The sequence below is a fragment of the Callorhinus ursinus genome, unplaced genomic scaffold, assembly GCF_003265705.2.
Source record: "Callorhinus ursinus isolate GAN/ISIS: 27379988/994484 unplaced genomic scaffold, GSC_fseal_2.0 scaffold13, whole genome shotgun sequence".
Classification (NCBI taxonomy): Eukaryota; Metazoa; Chordata; class Mammalia; order Carnivora; family Otariidae; genus Callorhinus; species Callorhinus ursinus.
In genome coordinates, this window is record NW_027397075.1 from 26,391,736 (window position 1) to 26,415,234 (window position 23,499).

The following is a 23,499-nucleotide window of genomic DNA, read 5'->3' on the forward strand; positions in this document are numbered from 1 at the left end:
TGGCCCAGGCCCCAACGAGGTAAGTGGGAAGCTGAAGCTAAGTGGGAAAGTAGTGACACCAGCTTCTGCCCCTCTTCTTCCACCTGTGCCTTGTGAACTCCAGCCAGAAGGCCACCTCCCTTCACCTCGCTCATTTGGTTGTTTTGGTCCATTTGCTCTATAGAAATCGTCGCCCAATGCAAGCCATCCTCCTAAAATCAAGGTGAAGAGCTCGCCTCTGATTGAGAAGCTTCAGGTAAGTGCAAAATGGTACTCTGACCCCACCTCATCTCTTATCCAACATTTGCGTGTGTTCGGGGCTCCTGGGGGTAGCACCTGCTGTCACCTGAAGAGTTGATCTCTGATAAGCAGCTGTGAAGGATGAGGAGCTCTATCCAGGGGCAAAGGGCTAATATAAAGATTCCATCCAGCACGAGCTCATGTGGTCAACAGCTAATGGTGGTTGGTGGATAATGGGGTGTCCCAAGAGTCTGGAAAAAGACATTAGAGTGCAAGAAACGCTCCAGGACTAGCCAAGTCCTCTCGCCCTAGGCCTGAAAGCCCCTACAAACCGTTTCAGTCGTACACAGGGCTGAAATTCAGCGGCTAGGCGTTGCACTGATATGGCCAAATCTGTTGTTTGGAAAGCCTGCCTCTCTACCTATCACTTTGTGAGCCCAGAGCCCTCACCACTGTGCCCGCAATTGGCTGGCTTTCCTGGGGGTGTAAATGAACCTTGTGGCACTGAACTTGAGCTCACGGTCTTTGGGAGGAGACAAGATTTTCACACATGATACAATAAAAGACATAAACTCTCAGAGAGTAAATACCGAGATCTAAATTGTGTTGTAACCACCTGACTCCTACTGCTCTAAATCGGGGTTTCTCAACCTGGGCAATATTGGGGCAGGATAATTTTGTGGAAGGGCACTGCCTTGTGCATTGCAAGATGCTTAGCAGCATCCTTGGTCCCTACCCACTAGATGCCGGCAGCACTCTCCAACAAGCTGTGACAATGGGAAACATCTCTAGGCATTACCAAATGTCTCCCAGGGACACGACTGCCTCCCACCCCCACCCCCACCCCAGGTCAGAACCACTGCTCAGGAATTTTAGAGCAAGGGTAGAGTAGAGTGGACAGGAGTAGTTAATGCATGCTTTATGAAACGCCTAGACCCTGAATCGGTCCTCCAGGATGCGTGGCTGGAAAGGAAGGAGGAAGGTGCTCCTGATGTGGGACCAGCGTGAGCTAAAGCACAGAGGAGGGTTGGCATAGGTCTGGGTGGGGCCTGTGGAGGCTGCCCCGGCTTTCACCGCGGTCTCTGTGCAGCCACCCGGGAGAACAGCAAGGCTCTTGTGCACCATATCCTCCCATCTGGGTCCAGCTAAAAAAACCAGCTCATCAGCTTTGCTACAAAGCCGTTATTAGGGGTGTGTCCAGACAAGCAGCCACAGCTTTTGCAGTTCCACCTCTGGGAGAGCCCAGGGATTTGGCCCCCAGCCTGATCTGGGGTTAAGAAAAGCATCTCTGGTTTCTGGCCATGAGCCCTACCCTGTGCAGTGTGGGAGGGGACTCCCCAGAAGTTGAATTCCTACTGAAAAGCCCTGATTGCCCTCCAGCTGCAGGGAAGGAATGGGGCTGCCTGTCACGCTGGGAGGCTGCAGGGATCTCATGTGCGTAAGGAAGATCTCTCAGAAGGGATCCAGGTGTGCACACCCCCTCTCATAGCCAGCCCAGGGGTGCAGCCCAGGACCCTCACCTTTGCCTCCCTGCAGTCCAGCTCAGCCCTCATCCGAGCACCAGAAATTCGTTCCCACGTGCTCTCTGCCCCACAGTCTTGGTCTCCTTCCCCTTCCCTTCCCCATCATTGAGGAGCCTCTCTGGGAAGCACAGCAACTGAGAATAAGGTTGTGATTGCTAATCATTCAATCTCATTAAGAATGTCAGCAACAGGATGACAATTTGGCCAGATCCCACAGGAACCTTACTTTTGGGGAAGAGGAGGAGAGGGAGACAAGAACTAAGAAATGCATCATCCGCTAGACTTTTCAGCCAAATATTCTATTAGATGAGTTATGAAGTATGATTTTTCCTCCCTGGAGTAGTCCATAATTCAAAGCTCAAGTTTCCTGCTGGCTAGCAAGATGTATTTTTATTTGCAAGCAGTCTTACAGAGGGAACTTTCCAGCTTGAACTTGGGCGGGGAGGGAGACCTCCTTTAACGCCCGGCCCTGAAGCCCTGTCACCAAGCCTGCCCCTTGGTACTCATCACATGCTGCTTTTTTAACATGGCTCGGGCTCACAGCATTGCTGTGTAGCTTTTATATTTTTAATTCTTTTTTTTTAAGATTTTATTTATTTATTTGACAGAGAGAGACAGTGCGAGAGGGAACACAAGCAGGGGGAGTGGCAGAAGGAGAAGCATACTCCCCGCTGAGCCGGGAGCCCGATGCGGGGCTTGATCCCAGGACCCTGGGATCACGACCCGAGCCGAAGGCAGTAGCTTAACTACTGAGCCACCCAGGCACCCCTATATTTTTAATTCTTACCAATGACTCAGTCTTGTCCAGCTCTGGAGGGCAGGGGGTGGGGGTGGGGTATGAGCGGGTGGTGGCAAGAGACAGTGCCTCCAAGACCAGGACATGATACGACAATGGATACTTGGTTAGGAAGTGACACAGAAAGCCTCACATTACCTGGTTACCTGGCCCCAACCAGTTCCAGGCCACATACCCAACAAGCTCAAGCAGAAACTCTCAGGGTCCCGCACCCCAACTTGAAATGCCTCCCCTTTTCTTGGCAGGCCAATTTAGCTTTCGATCCAGCAGCCCTGCTACCTGGGGCCTCACCCAAGAGTCCTGGACTTAAGGCTGCGGCGTCACCATTCCAGAGCCCACCTTCCACCCCCAGCAGCCCTGGCGTGCGGTCTCAGGAGCCAGAGGAGGTGCCAGTTAGCTTTGACCAGCCTCCTGAAGGGAGCCATCTGCCCTGTTACAATAAGGTAATGTCTGGGTCCAAAGCCCTGCGGCGTGTTGGTGGAAATGCAGGCACTGGGCAGTCCTGAATCATCTCTGCCGTGGTGTTGTCCTGGGGAAGGGAGGACACACGTGAGCTGCCGTCAGAGTTGGTTCTCAACAGAAAGGAAACTTCTCTGTGCCTGAGATGGCCCCTCTCTCTAGCCTGCCTCTCTCATCCCCTCTCCCAGAGCTGTGCCCTCACCCTGAAGGCACCCCTGGGGGACGGAGCGCTCTGTCCTTCGTGGAGAGAGGGCTGAGAATTCAGGACGGATCCAAGCCGCACAGATAGTTGTGTCAAAAACTGAAAACAAAATCTGAAGGCCTGATCAGTGATTCACACAGAGGGTGGGCAGGGTCGTTAGGACTCCAAACCACACTGCTCTGGCTTGATGTAAATACTTTTAAGTGCCCCAGTATGGGTTCAGATCATTCTTACCGCAGCTTGCCCCATTTAAAGACTAGCCAAACTGTTCCCTTTGCAAAAAGATGTATGTAAGGTCCCGTTCTGTAGATGCCCTGAGTGTGCTTTCTTTCGTCAGATCCTCGGCCCTACTACACACAGTAAGAATCAGAGATACGGTCCAGTACTGTCCAAGCAGGTGCCCGGCAAATCTGGGCCGGTGCCCAGCAAGGGCCAACATAAAGGGATCCGATGCCAGGGAATGGCAAATGGATAGAACTTTAAAGTAATGGATGGAAAGAGTGGGGTCCTCTGGGCCATTCCAGAAAATCCATGGGGGAGAAGGTCAAATGTGTAGAAACAGGTAGAATCCAGGGAAACAAACTGATGCTAAGTCTTGAATCTGCTGGCTGGGGATAGGGCGGAGATCCTCCAGCTCCGGGTAATGGAGAGACCCCCGACAGCAGAGAGGAAGCCAGGGGAGAGCCTCCTTTCTTCACAGGATGCTCACTAGGGAGGGGGGCTGGGAGGGAGGAGGGGCCGCCTGTTTGTAATGGGGTCCGGGGTAGAGGGGAGTGCTTTAGGGCAGCAGGGTGTATTCCTGAACCCTGCTGACGGTGAGGTCAGGGCCAGTCCTTGATAGCCTGCAGGGCTGGCCACACCATGGTCTCAGGAAAGAGCCTGGGAGGCCCTTATAAACCAAGTATTGACTTCAAATTTCTGAAAGGAACTAGGATTGACAAATACCAAAACATAAGCCAATGGGAAAATAAGACTTACAAAAATAAGATGTAAGGTTTATGAAATAAGATTTCATCTACATTTAAAATTTTAAAGCACACACCACTTGAGTAAAGTACGACATCCAAATAAACATTTCCACTGCACTTCTGGCAAAGTCCAGTGGGCCTAGATGAGGCCCGAGTGATCCTGAGATTCACACACTTCCCAGATAGGAGATGATTTTGAGCGGCTCTGCTGGAGGCTCCTAAGGCATGGCTTCTGCTCATGGTGGACCTGAGCCCAGGAAAGTGAAGGTGCCTGTCTGTGCAGCTTTCCTGGGGATTAGCCAGCTCTGAGGAGGGCAGGGAGGGCCAGGCTGGGGAAGGGGACGGAGCTGGTCACCTGCTGTCCGGCTCTGTCCCCATGAGGTCCCTGAGCAAGGCCAGGCCATCTGCAGGCCCCTAACCCTCTTGTCTGTTGGGTTCACTTTTGTCAAAGTAAAATGTCCTAAATGTTAAAACATGACTCTTCCATAAAATAGAGATTTTAGTCAGCTTGTCGGATTTGTGAAGAAACCTATAATATGGTAAAGTTCATTCAGAGAACATTCAAAGAGCCGGTTATTTATAGGCAACCGACAAAACAAATGTTAGAATTAAATTGCTAAATTGGACACCAAACGGATTAATGTTTTACAGGATAATAAAAGTATAGGTAGGCTATCATTTTTAGTGGATGGAAAGCATTTGCGTCATCACGAGGCAAAAACCTACTGGCTACCCTGTGACTTCACATAGCACACAGGGGTCCATTCTGCTGGAAAATCAAATGACCCTTAAAGGCTGGCTGACGAAGCAGTGCTTTAGGCTGACATCGAAAGACATGCAGTCCCCTTCTTGGCCTTTTTCACAGGTTGTGGATAATTTCTCTTAACTCGTTCTTCCAGGTGCGGACGAAGGGCTCGATAAAAAGGCGCCCTCCCTCCAGACGATTCCGAAGGTCTCAGTCGGACTGTGGGGACCTGGGAGATTTCAGGGCCCCCGAGTCATCCCAGGAGAATGGTGCCAAGGAAGAGAATGGGAATGAGGTGTTCCCATCCAAGAGCAAGGCCCTGGCTTCCCCTCCCCCCGGCGAGGGGCCGGTCGGGGAGGAAGTGGGGGGGCAGCTGGGGTCTCAAGAGAAGCCTCCTCTGAGGAGGACGTCCAGCAGGACGGAGAAGCAGGAGGAGAAGGGCAGGGCCGTGGATGAAGCCCAGCACCCCCACAAGGCTGTGGGGGGCTCTGAAGAGGAGGCCAGCCCACATCCAGCCCCGGGGGAGGCTGTCCAACCAGCCCAAGCCTCCAACCCAGAGGCAGCAAACGGAGGTAGGAGCCCCAGAGAAGAAAAAGCAGCCGGAAAAGAGACAGCGAAGTCTGAGGAGGTGAAGGTGGAGAGAGCAGGAAATGAAGAGGAGGAGGCCAGACAAAGGAACCGAGACCCCAAGGGGCCGGTGGACGGAGCAGTGGGGGAGGCCTCACCAAGCCCCCCTGAAGGGGGGGAGGGCCCCCGCACCCCAGAGCAGAGCAAAGGTGAGGAAGGGGCCATTCTGGAGCCCGGCTGCAACCCCCACCATGAGGCCCCCAAGACCAAGGTAAGTGGCCTGCACGTTCACCTGGGGAGGCCAGGGCCAGAGCATGTCTGCTTATACTTCCTCACAAATCAGCGCAAATATGCAGAAACAAAGGCCCTGTTGCGGATGGTGAGGGGACAGAGACACAAGAAAGGGAAGTGTGCCCCGGGCTCTGTCCGCCTTCCTGCCCCCTCGGGAGTTCTGGGGTGCTCTGGGTATGTATGGAGACCAGGCACGGCTCAGTGACTGAGGCCCGCACACAGCTACTGAAGGCCCAGGAGGCAGGGCTCTGGGCTCGGCTCACTGCTGGGGGGCTCAGAGATGAAAGGGGGTGCATCTTTCCATCAACTCAGGCTAGCATGGGAGACCAGCAGCTCCTTAGGGCACACTGAGGAAGGTGGAGTGTGGCCGTGGGCAGGGGGTTCTCCGGGGGAAGCCCAAAGCACAAGCGAGGGAGAAACAGCGTGCGTGCGTGTGTGCGTGCGTGTGTGTGTGGCATGTGGGAGGAAGTTAGAAAAGCTTCAGGGTGAAGATGGCATTCGAGTGGGGCCATTTGAGGAGGAAGCTTTGTGTTGGACACCAAGTGCACAGAGGAAGGGGTACCTCAGTCCCTGCCCACCCCCACTTCCTGGCCCTTCAGCAGCCCCCCCACCCCCACCCCCACCATTCCCAGGAAGCCCTCTTGAACTCACTTACTTGTGTTCAGGAGCAGAATGCCTTGCTGAGACTCAGCAGCTCCACGAGAGCAGCTCAGTGTCCTACCCTCCACCCCCAAACCTGACAATCTCATCAACAGTCACCCCCCAGTGCTTTGCTTCCCCCTCCGTTAGAACATTCATTCAGTACATTCACTCACTCATTCCTTCCCTCGGGCGGCCATCAGCTTCCTACTACATCACCCTCTTACCAGGCTTCCTGCTTCCTCATTTTCTGCCTATATAGTTCATTTCTGTACAGCAACCAAAGAGGTGTTGGGGTGTGTGTGTGTGTGTGTGTGTGTGTCTGTCTGTCTGTCTGTCTGTGTTTCGATCGTCTACTCACTGCTAAAGTCACTCACCTCCTCTGTTAGCTTCCTAGGGCTGCCATAACAAATTACTGCAGACTTGGTGGCTTAAAACCACAGAAATGTATTTTCTCACAATTCTGGAGGTCAGAACTCCAAAATCAAGGTGTTGGCAGGGTGGGTTCCCTCTAGAGGCTCTGAGGGAAAATCTGTCCCATGCCCGTCTCCTGACTTCTGATGGCTGCTACCAACCCCTGGAATCCTTCCTGGCCTCTTCCAGGTCCTGCTGGTGGTCGGCAGTCCTTGGCACTCCCTGAGTTGTAGACCCAGCCTCTGTCTTCGCATGGTCTTTCCCTGGCTCTGTGTGTCTCAAAACTGCTCTCCTTTCTCTCATGAGGACACCAGTCCCTGGAGGTGGGACCCACCCTAAATCCAGAATCGTCTCATCTTGAGATCTTTAATTACATCTGCAAAGATGCCAGTTCCAAATAAGGTCACATTCGCAGGTACTGGGGGTTAGGATCCGACGTAGCTTTGGGGGGTATGCCACCCCCTGTGCCTCCCCACCCCACGTCCCACGGCTTCCCGGTGCACTCAAAATCAAATCCAAACCCTTCGCGAGGCTGTTGCCCAGTTGTCCCTGGCCTTTCCCCTCACTGTGCTTTAGCCATGCGGATGGTTATTTTGTTCGTCAAATATACCAAGATCACTCCCTGCTCAGAGCGCTGTTCTGCTGTTCCCCCACCCCCCGCCCCCGAGACACCTCCCCTGACCCTCACACGGCTCCTTCTCACCCACCCTTCAGATGCCCCTTCGGCCTGTCTGGACCACCCCGGTCACTCTCTTGCACTATTCTACTCTGCCATCATGGTGCATATCACTATTTCACATGCTCTTATTTATTTTATTATCATCTCCCTCTACTCTTTTTCCTTCACTGCATCCCCAGCCCCTACCACTGAGCCTGGAACACTGTAGTTCTTAAAAAATATATTTGTTGAGTGAATGAGTGAATTTTTAAAAGAAGAGAGAAAATTGCTTGACCCAAAGGAAATAATCTCTAATGATACAACTAGAGTTATAAGAAGGGTTGATGTGTTCGGAGAGGGCCCTCACATTATTCCCACTCAAACTAGACTGGGGAGAAGAAAGTAGTAGGAGTCCCAAAGACACCTGAGGTATGGGTGAGACTCCTCTGGGAGGGCTGTTAAGCAAAGATGCTTCACATTTCTTCAGCACCATCCATTCAAAATGAGCGATCTGATCCCATCAGCCTGGAGCTCTTCACCAGATATCCAACCCAGAGGCAGCAAACGGAGGTAGGAGCCCTGGAGCTCTTCACCAGATGTCCAGAAGGCAAACACTTGCCCCAGATCCTCCCTTCTTTTTGAGGATGAAGCCACCGAGTCCACGTGGTCACCTGCCAGGGGTGGCTCCACCTTAGCTTCAGGCTGGGAGGTGCCCGTCTCGCCAGGAGAACTTCCCACAGCACTGGTCCTGAGGCGTTAAGGAGTCACCTTGGTTGCAAAGCTTCAGGAAGGTCTCCTGCAGAAACTAGAGGAGCTTTGGAACAGGATCCCCCAAAACCTCTTGAGCCACCTCTATATTCCCAGCCTGGCAGAGCCCTGGCCAGGGAGCAAGATGCCCACACCCTCACAAGTGCTCTTCTTCCAAACAGGAAGCCCAGGGAGGCACTGAGGATGTCCACCCACCACCTCTCCACGCTTTCCGTCTCCTTCTCCATCACGGAGACACAAAATCCTGACACCCTTAGCCCAAACCCCTGGTTTTAGAGAGGAAGGACCTGAGGCTCCAAGGGGGAACACGAGTTGTCCAAGGTCACAGAGCTCAATGTTGACACGATGGACACCAGCTGAAGGCTTCAGAATCAGGGACACCACACAGCACCTCTCTGCGCATGGGCATCATTCATTCAATCTGGGAGGGGCGTTGCCTCCCGTCCTCTCTTGTCCTTGTCAGGCTCAGTCAAGGTTAGAAGCAAGATGCCTCAGGCAGTGGTGCAAAAGGATTCACCGGTGCAGTGATGGTGAAGGGGGCTGCTTGGGTCTCGGCTTCCCTGCACACCCCATGCCTGTCCCAGGCCTTTCGTGGGTCCGGCAGAGGCAGCAGACGGCTTCGCAGCCCCCTGATCTAATCCCCATCTGGTTCTTTGGTAGAAATACGTTGATCAGAGAAACTAATTGGAGTCCCGCTCAACATTTACCAAACAGCAGTTACCCATGGTACTATGGGACTTACTGGGGGTTCCAAGATGAAAAGGACAGAGGCATAAACAAATAGTAACTAAGGACAAATAAACAGATGAACAAAAAACACAAATAATGACAAGGCAGTAGAAGAAATGTAATTCTTCCCAGGAAATTGCTATGCTCCGTGAAGCACAGAGGATGGGGCCGTCCCTTCTTCAAGAGAGAGAGCCGGGCAAGGCTCCGGACGAGGCCCCAGGTTATCAGCCGTGTGAAAGTGCTAGAAAGGGTTAACTCCTAGTGCATAGCCCCTCAAGAGTATTTCAACGTTTTGTGCTTAAGGAATGAGCCATTCTGGGAATTTCAGTCACGGAACAGGCTGGATATATCACATCCCAACACTTGGGATTCGGTTTATCTCTGGAGAGAGGGCACTGACGAGGATCCAGCTCCCATACTGTAAATAAACCAAACAAGTGTTTCTCCAGCACTCACTATGTTTCCAGTACCGTGTAGGGCACTCAGGTATGCCAAAGATAAACTTCCCCAAGCCACGGCATTCAAGATGTTTGACATCACATTCAAGACCTTGTAGGACCGGGCGCCTGGGTGGCTCAGTTGGTTAAGCGACTGCCTTTGGCTCAGGTCATGATCCTGGAGTCTGAGGATCGAGTCCTGCATCGGGCTCCCTGCTGAGCAGGGAGTCTGCTTCTCCCTCTGACCCTCTTCCTTCTCGTGCTCTGTATCTCTCATTCTCTCTCTCAAATAAATAAATAAAATCTTTTTTTAAAAAAAAAAGACCTTGTAGGACTGACAGTAACCCCTGACTTCCTAACCGCCTGGTTCCATTGTTCGTCCAAGGCATTCTCCTTGATTTCTCAATATTTGATTTGAAATTTCTTTCTCCCTCAGCTGATGAGATACCACCTTCTCTTGAGCCTCAGTTCTTGGCCTTCTCTTCTCACTTCTCTTGGGACCACACTCCCCCGCTTTCCCTCTTCAGCCCCTCCCTTAGCTTTTCTGGACCGAACTGCCCTCCCCACTGACCTGCTCTGTCTTTCTGGATCAATCCACAAAGCTCAGCCACTCTCACTCCACATCCTTTGCCAAGCAGCCCGGACCCCTTATGACCTCTCACCAATGGGGCTGAGCCACATCCATCTTCCCCCGCTGCCTGGAAACTCGCTCACTGCATTCTATCAGCCCGTTTTCACCTACCTTCCTCAGTCACTCCTCCCTCATCCCCACGGGCCCTGCAAATGACCTCACCGCCTATGTGACTGAAAGGAAGGGCAGCCTAGTCCTCTCAAAGTACGAGTCCGAGGACAGGTCCCTTCTTGACAAGACAAACCCACATCGGCTGTGATCTGGCTTCCCCCAACTGCCATTTTCTGGACATTTTTACAGGACATTTGTGGAGTGTGTCTGCATTTTAAGTGAGGGATCACACTAAGAATTTCCCATCCATCCAGGTGCTCTTCCAAGTTTCTAGCTCCGCACTAGCTCACCCCCTTCTGCCTATAGACCTTGCTCAGTTCTCTCCAGTCCTAAAGAAAAATCCCCTGAGTCTGTCCCTCCCCCACACACCCAGTGCTGTCTCCCTCCTTTGTTTCTCCTTGTGATCTCACGCTTCTCTCTGATGTGAAGCTCACAGGCGCTTCCCTGCTCCCCTGCCACCAAAGAGTAGGCATTCTCACCTTGGTGAGGTGTCAGCCCTGCCCCGGAGGCCACCTGCCACCGTAGTCTCTGTCTGGTGGGCCGCCCCGCCAACTCCCCTCCCTCCCTCCCTCCCTGTCTCCTCAAGAAGAACCGCCACATTTCACCCTGGCAGGCTCCTCTGGCCCCCACTACCACGCTCCAGCCGTCATATTTTGTGAATGATCCCTAAGGTTGGCCCTCACCATCAGCCACTGAGCCCCTCCTGATTGCTTAGCACCAGCCTGGCCCAGGTCCCAACCACACACCAACCGACCTCTGCGCTTGGACACCTGCCAGTCAATCATACTCAAAACCAAACTCGTCCTACTTGCTCTGTTTCTTCACTTGTATTCAACTGAAACCCCACATTCCTTTGTTATACTCACCCATTTCTGCTAACGAGGTGCTCACGTTTCTTCCACCTCCCTGCCTAATCAGCCCCCAGGTCTTAGGGGGTTTGCCAGGGAGGGCCTTTCGCTTTCCCTCCTGCCCCGTCTCCACTGCTGTGACCCCTTCCTTATCTCTACAATCACCACTCGCTCCTCAAGGAATTCCTGGTCTCCAGACCCACCCTGTACGTTAGCACCAAATTCATCTTGCTGAAAATGGCGTCTCAGCGTCTACTCTCCTACCCCAAACCCTTTGATACCACTCATTGGAGAATCGAGTTCACCCTCCTCTCCATGCTGAACTTTCTCCCAGCCTTTCGCTCTCCCCCATCATGGGGCCCATGCCTCCAGCCAGCCTCCATGACCCACCATTCCATAAGGTGCAACGCATCGTCCCACCCGTCGGGCCGTCCCCTCCACCAGAAATGCCTGCACCCCCGACTGAGATTGCCCTCACTGCGGCCTGGAAGTCTCTGTCTTCCATAGGCCTTCCCCGACTGCTCCGGTGAGGAACACCCGCAGTGACTCAAGTACCTCCTCACACTCAGTACAGCACGTTCGGGTGGCCCAGAGCACATGCCACCTGATGCTGTGGACGCATTCCTAAATGTCTCTGTTTCCCAGCCAGAGAACCCAAGGTGGTAAGGCCTGGTGCAGCCCCAGCCCAGAAGGAGCTAAAAGTCATACTTTGGGTTGAATGTTGAACAAATAGCTATTTTCCTGTCCTTTTGCTAAAGTATCCACCTTCTATTTTTGATTCTTTGTGTTCTTTTTCCACCGTTATGTCACCAAAGTTTCTTGAGCAGTATAACAGGAAGATGAAATTGAGTGGGAATGAATTAGTAAGTAAGAAGCTAGGGCAGGAAGGGCATGGGAAGCCAGGCATCAAGGAATAGGCAATGTCACCTAATAGTTGAGGGCTCAAGCTCTGGTCCCTGGTTTTAAATCCTGACTCTGTTACTTCCTAGCTGTGTGACCTAGGGGAAGTCACTTGACCTTTCTGTGCCTTAATTGCCCCGTCCGCAGAACAGCGCTAACAGAAGTACCTAACTCATCTTGCTTTTGTGAGGAATACATGATTTGATGCTCGTAGAAACCTCCGTCAAGCACACAGCATTATTATTACCATTACTACTGCTAGTGTTACAATTCTTGCTGGATCTGGTATCACCAAGGAGGTCTGTTGAGTGTCAGGATTTCCCCTACTCTCTTCCTAACTCATCCTTTCCTCCTGTGTTCACAGGATAACACCCCTGTCCAGGACACTAAAATGTGAAGAAGAGCTCACTGTGCCTAGTGATGAGGCTGCTGCAGACATCTCTTTTGAAGGAGAAGCAACAAGAGAAAGAGAAAATGAAGCCATCGCTGAAGCAGAATTCGTGGAGGGTCTGGAGGCAGCCCGAAGATATAGATTGCGTTGTTTCCCGTCTCCACGCCGAATGTTCCCTCGCAAAGATCAGTCCAAGGGCAGCAGGCTTTAATCAGCTTGAGTTTGTGTCACTTGATGGACTTGGTTTAAAAAAGAAGAAAAAAAAACTTATTTAAAACAATTTACTGCGGCGACAGCTCCCAGGGATACTGGTCAACCTGTGGGGCCTGGATCCTATCCACAACCACCTGTCCCTGTGGCTGACCTCGGAACTGGATTCTAATTTAGCTTCTCATATTTTGTTTTGTGTAAAGCGATAGCCTTTTTAATGTTCTGAAGCTTTTATGATTCTCAGATGGAAGTAAAAACTAATTTCAGGTGCAGGAAACAAAAGAAAATCGTGTTGCTGAAAATATAAATCCCGTAAGTTACAGAAGACCTTAAATTGTATCAAGACCCTTGAGACAGCCTCTCAGCTTTGTCCAAATTGGAGCAGGCCAACCAATTTCTAAAGCCTTGGCCTGGAAGAGATACTTATTGCAACATTAAAAAATATGTATCTGTTCCAGCAATAGGAACCTTTCCTGTCCAGGAGTTTTCAAGTGGCTGGTACACTGGGAGGTGACAGGCTCAGTCCAGTGGAGGCAGGGAGCAGATCTCCTGGAGAAGCAGATGCCAGGTGTCATGGCCCTTCCTCATCCTGAAAGCAGAGCAAGGATACCTAAACAATGCCTGGCCTCTGATGTAGCCTGCGAGGATGAAATTTGCACTTTCAGAAGGAGATCCTTGAGCACGGAGTCGATGTTTCCCGGGAGGTGCTCGAGTGTCTGTTTTGAAAGGTACATAACGAAAACATCCTTCCTAGCTTCCCTGGGAAGCGGCTCTTGAATCAAAGCCCAGACTCCCTTTCCGGACTCAGGAGGAGTGGGTTGGGTCTTCAGTCTGTTCTCACTGGGGAGCTCTGGCTTTAATGTTGTGTGTGGAAAATGCAAGGGGCTTTGCAAGGAACAGGGGCCTGACTACCCATTCCTTGACTAAGCTCCTCTCCCCTCTTGATGCAAAGATGTTACTCCAAATAAATGTTTAATCTTTAGGGTTGGTTCTTACCCAGAGTTGTGTATTTCAGTGTCTCATTGTGCAGCTGTGGCAGGTGGAGCAGCTGTTTCTCTGGAGGTCTGTTAGACCACTTCCTACCCCGACGTCAGAGTCGTCTCCCGGACAAAAAGGCCTTATGTCACGGCTGGTACCTCAGCGTTCTCATCCCATTACAGTTTTCCTAGAACTCCGGGATAGTGTTCATACGTGGGATATATATTTTTTCAAATTTTAAATACATGCATCTTCTAAAAACTTGTAAATTAGTCAAGTCTGATATTTTAAGTTTTATGTTTTAGCAGAATTTTGGAGATAAGTGTGTTTCAGTTATTTTGAGGTCAATATAATCCATCTCTATCCATCCCTCCACCCACCCACCCATCCATCCATCTGTATCTGTCCTTCATCTATCCATCCATCCATCTATCCACAGAGATGTGTACGCCCTGAAACAATACATGATTTTATTTACATATGTCTTTGGGTTGTTTATACACACAACCAGGCCAGGGTCTAGTGAATGTGTTAATGATTGTGAGCGTGTGTGACAAAAAAGGGGTATCTGCCACTTTCCTTTACTTGAAAAAGGAATGGACCAGAAAGCATGGGATGTAGATGTGAAGGTGAAACTATTTTTTCGTCTGGAGGCACGACAGTTTACAGCCGCAGATGGTTTCATTCAGGCTTCCCTAATAGGCTTGAAGGAAAACACTGATTTCTTCACAGCTATAAGGCTCAAGAATCAGAGTCATTCCTCCTTTAGCTCTGTCTTCCGGCTTGAATTTCATACTGTGTCTTTCCTTTCTCCAAAAAGGGAGCAAGGGGAAAAAAACCCTGGAAGCTATGAAGGGAGATGCCAATATTTAATAGGGGGCTGTTATACTATTTCAGCTGCATGTGGAAACAGGTAGCCAGATGACCACAGGAAGCCCAGGGGCCTCAGAACTCCATTCTCCTCCCTGAGCTCCCCCCAGACAAACCTCAGTTTGCCAGTCAACTAGACACTCAAAAAATAAAGGGATAAATTAGTAGACAGGCAACCTGTTCACCATCTTCTTTTGATTAGATACTCCTGGGAGTGTAACAGTTTTAACACAGTTGAATGAATGAGGACCTTAAGTTGCTAATGAAAGAAACTGGCTGATGAAAACCAGAAAACTGTATCTATGAATATCTCTCTCTCCCTCCCTCCCTCCCTATATACGGAATAATATAAATTAAAAATCTGTGGATAGACCTAAACAATACTCAAGCAATATCAGAAACCTCTCTTTGTTCTTGGTCTCTGCTTTCCTCTGTGTTGGCCATATTCCCAAGCAGGCTCTTCACAGCCTGCAAACCCATGGAAAGAGCTTATTCTTTTCCAATAACACTGGCAAAAAAATCCTGCAAAGGTTTTCTATAAATGCTGTGTGGATCACTGGTTCATACCTGAACCAGTCTTTATGACGGAGGAGCTGTGAAGGTCAGACTGGCCAGGCCTGGGTTGTGTGACCTCCGGAGCTAAGGGCTAGGTAAGCCAATCCTGTGCAATCTGCAAGGATTCTGAATGGGAACAATGGGTGTCAAATGGGGTGCTGTTACCAAAGGAAATTATGCTGGAAAAAAAACAAAAAAACCAACAACACATGTGTCCAAGAGGGCAAGCCCAGACATACCAAACTACTATTCCATTGTTTATTAAAACATTAAATTTTGTTTGACCCCTCAACGAGTTCTAATCAACTTTGTGCTCTATGGACCAGGTAAAAATAATGTGAGCAGAATGCTACTTTATAATGTATGACCAGGTGGCTTCTGAAGATATCAAGAGCACTGAGCAAAATGCAAGTGCTACTCAAATAAAGTGGAATTCGTTTTCATAAGCCACCACTGAATATCAGTCTCATGATTTCATGTAATAATAAATGGCTGATCCAGAGCTAACCTGGGGCTCCATGAGGGTATAGTTGATGTCTGTATTGTTCTTCATTATGCACAGTGCCCCATGCAATATAGGTGCTCAATAAATAGTTGTTAAGTAATGAATGATTGCACTGATGTCAGGGCTGGAATAGATTACTTTCAATATCGATTGGGGCCCAACACCTCCCTCATCCGATACCAGAGGCCTGAAATGTCATAATTAGCAACTCTTCCACTGGCTTCAGTCTTCTTTCCCAATCAAAATGCATATCCTGAGAGAAGTAATATTTTAAGTTTCCTTTGTCATCACACCTTGGGTTGAGTTGGTTCTTGAAATCCTTCCCAGAGGGGTTGAAAAAGAAGAGCAAAGTATAGAAAAGTCTAGGGGCAGGAGACACACTTTTCTGACTTCCCAATCTTGCTTGGGGCAACCCAGGTTCCCACTCAGCCCAGTGATGTCCTGACCAGAGAGGCTATGGTTGCTGAGAAGACTTTTATTCTGGCTCTACCCTCAAATCCCAGGGGAACTGTGGGAATTCTGGAGAGGCTCCACTGTGGTCAAATGTGGCAGGAAACTATGGTTCTTTGAGACTCCACAGAGGAGGAGACAATGTGTATGTTTTATGCTCTCAGTGAAAAGGGAGCCACGAGGGTAAAAAACCATCTACCTCAAAAACCAGAGCATAAAGACTTCTTACTCCTTCTAATCCTGGAAAGTTGTGGGCTTCTCTGTGGGAGCTGTTAACATGCTGGTCCTGGCATTGCCAGGGAGATGCTAGGAGGCAAACAGGATGCAGAAGGAAGGGGCCAAAATGAGCAAGGGTCCTCCCTGGTTACTCCTGTAAGTAATGACTCTGGCCCTTCATGGTGTCATTTTACATAAAAATTTGAGAAAATTACTTGAATTTAGGTAAACCTGTAATATCAGTTATCACACTTCTCAACTGCTTCTTTTTAAAAGAATGAGTGGACTGGATTGCACTTTAACCAGCATTCAAACACAAGACTCTAGAATGACTATACATGGTTGGTACTCAAAAAAATAGTAGGAGCTCCGACACTAGTCATTACTATTGGACTGTCTAAGGAACCCATGAGTGCTGGATGGTGCCAGGCACTTCCCCATCATGGCTGCACCTGACCCCTCAGGAGTGATGGTAACAGCCTTACTGATGACCTTCAGAAGTAGCTGGGCTGAAAAAGCAAAAGGGCCTGCTTTGCATTGCCTCTGATTCTGTGTCTTTTCTTCTACCAAGCACAGAGTTCTTAAAGTGTGATTTAAAGATGCTAATTATCCTTATTTTTTTATTATAAAAGCAATACATCTTTATTTTAGAAGATTGTGGAGGAAAAGAAAAATAATTAAGTAAAAAAATATTTATAATTCCACTACCGAGAAATAGCTAGTATTAAGATTTTATGGATTTTTTAGTTTTTTAATCTGCATATATATATGTTTTAATTCTCGCTTGTTACAAAATTAAGCTCTCACCACATGTTACTGTGCATCTTTCCTTTTTGTAACATACTATCATGAGCGTGTCTTCATAAACAATCACACTTCTGATCATGAAAACGATACACTTTTGTCCTCTTCTAATGCAGCCAATAACATCCAGAGCAAGACCAAGTCTGTATAAAACGGAAGGACAGTAAGATCCCCTTGTGGAAATGGTATTCTAGTAGAAAAGTGGTTCTTTTCACACTCTCAGCCTTAGATTTCTATCACCTTGGGGCTTCAGGCACTCTCAAAACTTAAATCAAGTGAAAACTTTTGAATGAAAAAAGAAAGGACTGAGGCAGCTCCAAAGATTCATTTCTGATGATTCAGGGGCTGCAAAATTCAGAGGAAGGCATGAGATAGACCTCAGAAAAAGAATCACTGAGGGAAACCACGTAGAAATGTTGTTAGTAAAAAGGAGCTGAAGCTATTATAGGATATTGGACTGGAGTCTGGAAAAAGACACACATCTTCAATCAGATTCAAGTTTCCATTTGGATCAGGGCATGGCTTGCGGTGGTGAAGCAAACCTGCCAGTTATGACAGCCATGGTGGCCTAAAAGTCACTTAGAGCCTAACCTCATGGGCAGCAAATAAGGCTCAGCACACAGCCCTCCAGCCCCGGGTGCCGAGTCAGCAGGAAGGGTCCCCTGAAAGGCCGACCCGTGTGACTGAATTGTATTCTCACTTCCAAAGACTAACCACATCAGGTCAGAACAGTCTGCGCCACTCAGGTCTAGATTGGGTCTGAATTCAGTAACATGCCAACTGATTTTAGTTATGAAATAGGAATGAAAGTGATTGTTAAATCCATTCACAGTGTCAAGGCATCCACCCTGACATCATCCCAGAGTTATTCTAATCATCTCCTAACGGACCTACTCTAATTTCATCATCTTCTTTTCATGCATCTGACTCCAAGTCAAAATTATCTTCAGTCGTACTTTTAACATTCCCACCATTCTCAAAAGCGTTGATGCTTCCAGATCCCTTTAATAAAATTAAAATATTAAAGCATGAGTTTCAAAGTTCTCCTCTTTCAGGTTCTCTTCTTCCAGGCCGGTTTCCATCTTACTTACTAACCAGCCAAGCTAAGCTCATTGGCATGAAATTGCATCAAGAGCCATAAAAGTTGTCAAAGTGGTCATCTCCTTTGACCATATTACCTCAGGAAATCAGCTAAAACGTGAAAAAAGTATACACACAGATGGGCCAATCAAGCAATATTTACATCGATGGACACCACTTACGTAGCTTACAGAAAAATAAGAATATCGTGCCCTATTGTCTTGATGGAACAGGATGAAGTCATTACAAACGACTTAAGGGATAAGAAAGCAGGTGTGGGAAATTCAACAACATTTGAGAGTGGACACCGGCAGAGGTAGGCGAGGCCTCCAGCCTTGTCATCTCTCATGGCACCATGGCGAGTGGACGGAGCGGGCTTCAGCCCAGGCAGGGCAGAGTGAGCCCATGGTCTCACGGAGAGGGCGAAGCGGATTGCTCAGGACTCTGCTGGGGGCATCCGAACCTATCCTCAAACTACAAAAGGGTGAGTTCAAAGCTATGTTTAGCTCTGAAACCTTGGCTCAGTAGGAGGAAGAAAGGTGGTCTCAGACAAGGAGAGGGTGTCGTTAAAGTTTTACATGCGATCAAAGCAAATAGAGGGCTTAGCTTGGACAGGCTGCCCTCCTCAGCCACGTCCTCCTACTCCAGGCAGCAGCAGGGCTCCGGGATCTCTACCGGGCCAGATTTGGCTTTTCAGCTTTTGCTCTTTGATTTGAGGTGTTTTCACTTGTATCCCCGCCCCCAGCCCCTCCACCCCCGCCCAGGGCGCGAGCTCTGGTCCTGACCTTCCGTCACTGAGAGACACCCCAGGTGCCGGCGGGCCTCAGGAGGAAGGGGGCGGGGGAGAGCGGAGAAGCTGGTGCAACGGAGAGCTCCCCAAAGGTGAGGGGCAAGAGCACCACTGGACCCTCGGAGGACTGTCAGACAGCTGCGGAGAACAGCTTCCACGGAAAAAGGAAGCTTGGGGTCCGGAACCCGCTGCGGGAGCCAGGACCCCCGCAGCCCTGGGGGAGTCGGGCCTGGGTGGGGGCGGGGGCGGGGGCGGGGCGGGGGCGCGGGCGGGGCCGCAGGCGGAGGGGGCGGGGCAGGGGCGGGGCGGAGGCGGGGCGCGCTACCAGCGCAGGGTCCCTGCCGTCGGCTGCAGGGGGCGCACGCATCAGGGGTCCTCCGCGCTCCCGCCCCGCCGGGACCCCCGTCGCCCCCGCCCACTAGCCGCCCCTTCCGGGGCCTTCCTTGCCCACGGCTCCAAGCGAGCTACCTGAGGTCCCGGGCCTGCGTTCCCTCTGCAAAGGGAGGCGGGGAGCACCTAGGAGCAGGATGTCAGGAATACCCAATGAGCTCCGTACCTGCAAAGCCCTCAAAAGGGCGGACGGTCCCATATGAATGTTGGGAAAGTTCTCTTTTAACCCTCCTCTGGGGTTTCTTCCCCGCCCGCTCCGCCCGCCTTCAGCCGCGGCTTGCGTTCGTGCGCTCAGCCCAGCCCGACGGGGCCCCTCGCGCCCAGCGAGCACTGGCGGAGGCGGGCACCCGGCGGCGCCCTCCCAGCCCCGCTCCCAAGCCCGCCGCCACCGCTGGGTGCAGTATGGGCCCCGGCGCAGGGTGGTGCGACCCGCCCGGCTCCGCAAAATCTGCGACGAGAGGGGCTCCGAGGCCCATGCCTGGATGGGTGCACGGTCCAGGTAGTGGAAGAAAAGTCGCCGGTCGGGTTGGGTGGGAAGCGCAGCGAGAGGCGGGGCGAGGCTGAAGGGAGGCGCCGGGAGCCGCTTTGCCGAGAGTGGCTCGTTGGTCTAGGGGTATGATTCTCGCTTCGGGTGCGAGAGGTCCCGGGTTCAAATCCCGGACGAGCCCAGGCTTTTCTTCCGCTCCACACTTTATTAAATTTAAAACCTTTTTTCTTCTTCCTCACACAACCCATTTAGAGGCTTATATGAAACCAACTACTATGGTCCCTTGAGCTTGACTGTTAATTCCCCCAGTTTTGCGAAGCAAGAAATCGAATGGGATCAATTTGTACCATACCGCCACTGCGCGTCGGAGCGCTGCGCGTGAGAACCGCTGTACCCTTAAAGCACGCGCGCTGGGAAACAAGGGGCGCCTCGTGCGGAGTCCTGACCCCCCTATCACAGCCCCGCACGTGGTAAGGGCGCCGGCGACTAGCGGTCCAGGACAAGGCGCGCGCGGTCCTCCTGGCGACGCCCAACACCCGGCCTGCGGCTGGACGCGGGCCGGGGGTGGGTGGGAGGAGTGTTTAAACCACACCTGCGGGCAACCGCGAACGGAACTCTGTGTCACTTGCACACCGGCGCGACTCCGGAACTAGCAGGGGTGGGGACAGCGTTTTCAGAGTATCACATTTTCAAACTTTCTACGTTTTTACGTTGTCGTCTTATACTATTTGGGTGTACAGTGTGCAAAAGTTCAAAAAGTCTCAATTTTGTGTTTTGCAGCAACCTGTATTTATTACCAGAATTTTTAGTAAGAAAAGGAGGGCTCGTCCGGGATTTGAACCCGGGACCTCTCGCACCCTAAGCGAGAATCATACCCCTAGACCAACGAGCCGGTGTAACTCGGGTGTTCCTGCCATGCTAAAGGAAGGTGAACTACTTAGTCCGGCGCCCCCAAGCGGTTATTTGTATATTGTGTTTATATCCTTCGCTTGTTTTTGTGTTTTATATAGGTTTTCTATTTTCTTTCATTTTTACTTTTTATCTTTAAGAATCTGATATAGAAGAAAACAGCGGTCTCATTACCATTGTAATATACTTACCTCCCATTTCAAAAGACATAATTCTTTTTATATTCGTGGCTAATAAATTGCGGGCTATCTGTGGCAAAGTCCCTGTGGCAGGAAGACTCCAGAGACTCTCTTCTTTACTGAGTTCTGGACGTTGTGCTTTCCAATAATAGTAAAATTGTCGGTTTCTTGTCTATACTTTTTATCCTAGTGTCCAAGACGCCAGCCAGTCTTGTGAAGTCCCATCTCTGTGTTTTTACTCAAAGTGTTCTCTTCAGCTGGAAAATCTCTTTCCTCTTGGGTAAATCCCAAACTCTAACTTTCCCAGAGAAAGATCCTTTAACATATTAAAATCAACTGTATGTGATATATAATTGGCTTGCAGTCTTGTCTCCTCTAATCATAATTTACTGGAGGACAACACTGAAATCTGTGTAACTGGCAACCAAATGTATAATTCATTATGATTGGTGTCCAATTGTCCCAATACTTTTACTGCATGGCTTGTTCACTATATTTTAAATTCTTAAATACTTAGTATTTAAGCTTATGCTAACAAAGCTGCTGCTCAATAAATGACTGCAATTAGTTTCAAGTTTCTCAACAAAACAAATCTTGGTACTTGAACAGCTAGTAAGTGTGAACTGTCAACAAATAACAACAACAGATAGAAGGGTGGCTATCCGAAATAGAACCTATTCACTTATTTTGTCTCATATCAGTTTATTCATTTGCCTGGTTGCTCATTCATTCAACAAACATTAGAAGCACTATGTACCAGACACTGAATTGCCAACTTTCTTCCTATGGTTTGACACTAGCAAATTATAGTTCTGGGTCTCTAACATTCCCCACCCTTCTTTGTTTTGTTTGAAACTGTCCTAACCTGAGTCTTGAGTTCTTCTTAGGGCTCAAGGCAAGGAGAATAAGAACACCCTTTAAAATGTTAATTAATTCTAGGTGCCAGCTCGCTTCATTCATCAAAACCTAACTGGAAAAAAATGTTCCCTAGACACTTAAGAAGTTTATATTTCTCATGAGAACGAGGAAACTAAAAAATATAACTTGTAAGGTAAACTACTGTAACCACTTCAGATTTCTGAAAACCTGAGCTCCTACAGTTACTATGCTCTCCTTTCCCACTTGAATTTACTATAGTTATTATCATTTTCAGGGTTTTTTTTTTTCTTACTCCTACTTCTCTCTACTGATTGGAAAATAGTTTGTCTATTACTCTTCAGACTCCATTACAGTATCTCATTTGCCTCTCACAAAGGTGCGGAAAAACTGACAGTAACAAAACTCAGGATATCAGTTGCCTAACTCACAGGGAGAAACATCTCTATCCTGGTAAAGGAATGCCTGTGACCCCCTCCAGGGCACATCCTTCCCTTGTAGTACACAGATTGTCACAGTGTACAAGGGGACAGAGGATCTTGAGGAACATTTTCTCCAAGTCACAGCGAATGAAAAAGCCTGGTGACATCTACTTTTACTGACAACACCTAAGGATCCCTATTATTCTTGTTCCCCCAATTTGGTGCCCAGAAACACCAGAGACACTAGAACTCTAATCTTCAAATTTTCAATATTTGCTAGCAAAAAAATGCAACCCTTCTCCTGAATTAAGCCATGCTGTCAACAGAAATATTAATGAAATTGATTTTGCTTCAGGCAAATCTTTTTCAGGATGGCCTGGGATTCATTTTTTACTCCGTCTGATATTTATTCATTAATAGTCAAATTCTCGGTGTTCCAGGAACCTCTTGCAATCACTACCCACAGATCAGTGTTCCAATTCCTGTGGCAACAGATCTTAAAAAAGACAAGCAAGGAAGGAATGCCCGTGAGAATACAGGAGGGGGGCAGGATCCCACCACAATCACAAAGATCTGCTTGAAATTTTGAAAATTTCACCCTCTTCCTACTTTGTCCCGTTAATTCCAGCTCTAGAAAATTCTGCCCTTATATATTTGCCAGCAGTAGATGCTCCTGAGCGCTCCTTATCTTATCTCTATTAAGTGAAGACATAAAGCCCTGAGACGTTCCCCAGGCAAACCCCTCCTCACTACTGCGTTTATTGTGCGCTGCGTGAAAAAGGAAGTCTGTGAGGCCAATGGGCCTGTGTGTCAGTAACTATTATCAGAAGGCCTCTGCACGTGATTTTTTTTCTTATTATTGATTCTGTGGGGAAAATTCTCCCCAAGGAGCCCCTTCTTTTCAGAGGCAGCCGTCCATTCAAAGGACCCTTCTGACCTGATTGGAAGTCTTCAGTTGATTCTGATTGTGTTGTCTGAACTGCATGCGCTGGAAAAGGGGAGTTTCCAGGAGGAAGAAAGGGGTACGTGAAGAGAAGGAGGTCTGCGTGAGGACCTCGGACTAACAATAATGACTGGAATCCAAGGGGGTTTTTGGCTTGTTTTCCCATTTACTCTCCACAGCAGGGTTAGAAACTACAACCTTGCATGATGTTTTTTGGGGGGTTTTTTTTGTAACTTCTCTAGATTAATTTAATAAACATTCATTCATCTCTTCCCCCAGCAAAAATGTATTGAGCATCTGCGGTGTGCGAGGTGCTGAGTATATTCGTGAACAAAACAGAAACAGCCCCTGCCCGGGTGGAGCAGACATTCTAGTGAGAGGAGACAGACCATAAATATAATGAAGAAAGAAATTGTATAGGGAGGGTGTGTGATTTGAACAGGGTGGTAAGGATGGGCCTCTTTGAGAAGATAACATGCGAGCAAAAGCTGGAAGAGGAACAAGGTGTGAGTCATGCGCATACCTGGAAGAACCAACTG

At 49.4% G+C, this 23,499-nt stretch overlaps 1 protein-coding gene and 2 non-coding genes across 9 annotated transcripts in view; 2 read left to right on the plus strand and 1 right to left on the minus strand.

Annotated features, from left to right (window-relative positions):
- Positions 1–13,961, plus strand: part of RCSD1 (RCSD domain containing 1) — a 65,881-nt gene extending 51,920 nt beyond the window's left edge. For 5 of the 7 annotated variants that reach the window (XM_025877850.2, XM_025877851.2, XM_073899967.1 and 2 more), the window contains 5 exons: positions 164–235; positions 2,784–2,981; positions 5,067–5,750; positions 7,969–8,051; positions 12,270–13,961. In XM_025877850.2, the coding sequence (XP_025733635.1) occupies positions 164–235; positions 2,784–2,981; positions 5,067–5,750; positions 7,969–8,051; positions 12,270–12,507 (1,275 nt within the window). In that variant the 3' untranslated portion in view covers positions 12,508–13,961. Of the gene's footprint in view, positions 1–163; positions 236–2,783; positions 2,982–5,066; positions 5,751–7,968; positions 8,052–8,410 lie in introns of all 7 variants that reach the window. The other 2 variants (XM_025877849.2, XM_025877852.2) reach the window with 2 other exon arrangements.
- Positions 13,962–19,740: 5,779 nt separating this feature from the next.
- TRNAP-CGG (transfer RNA proline (anticodon CGG)) lies at positions 19,741–19,812 on the plus strand. Its single transcript has one exon. It is a non-coding gene; the product is annotated as a tRNA-Pro (tRNA).
- Positions 19,813–20,451: 639 nt separating this feature from the next.
- On the minus strand, positions 20,452–20,523 carry TRNAP-AGG (transfer RNA proline (anticodon AGG)). Its single transcript has one exon. It is a non-coding gene; the product is annotated as a tRNA-Pro (tRNA).
- Between the last annotated feature and the right edge of the window lie 2,976 nt (positions 20,524–23,499).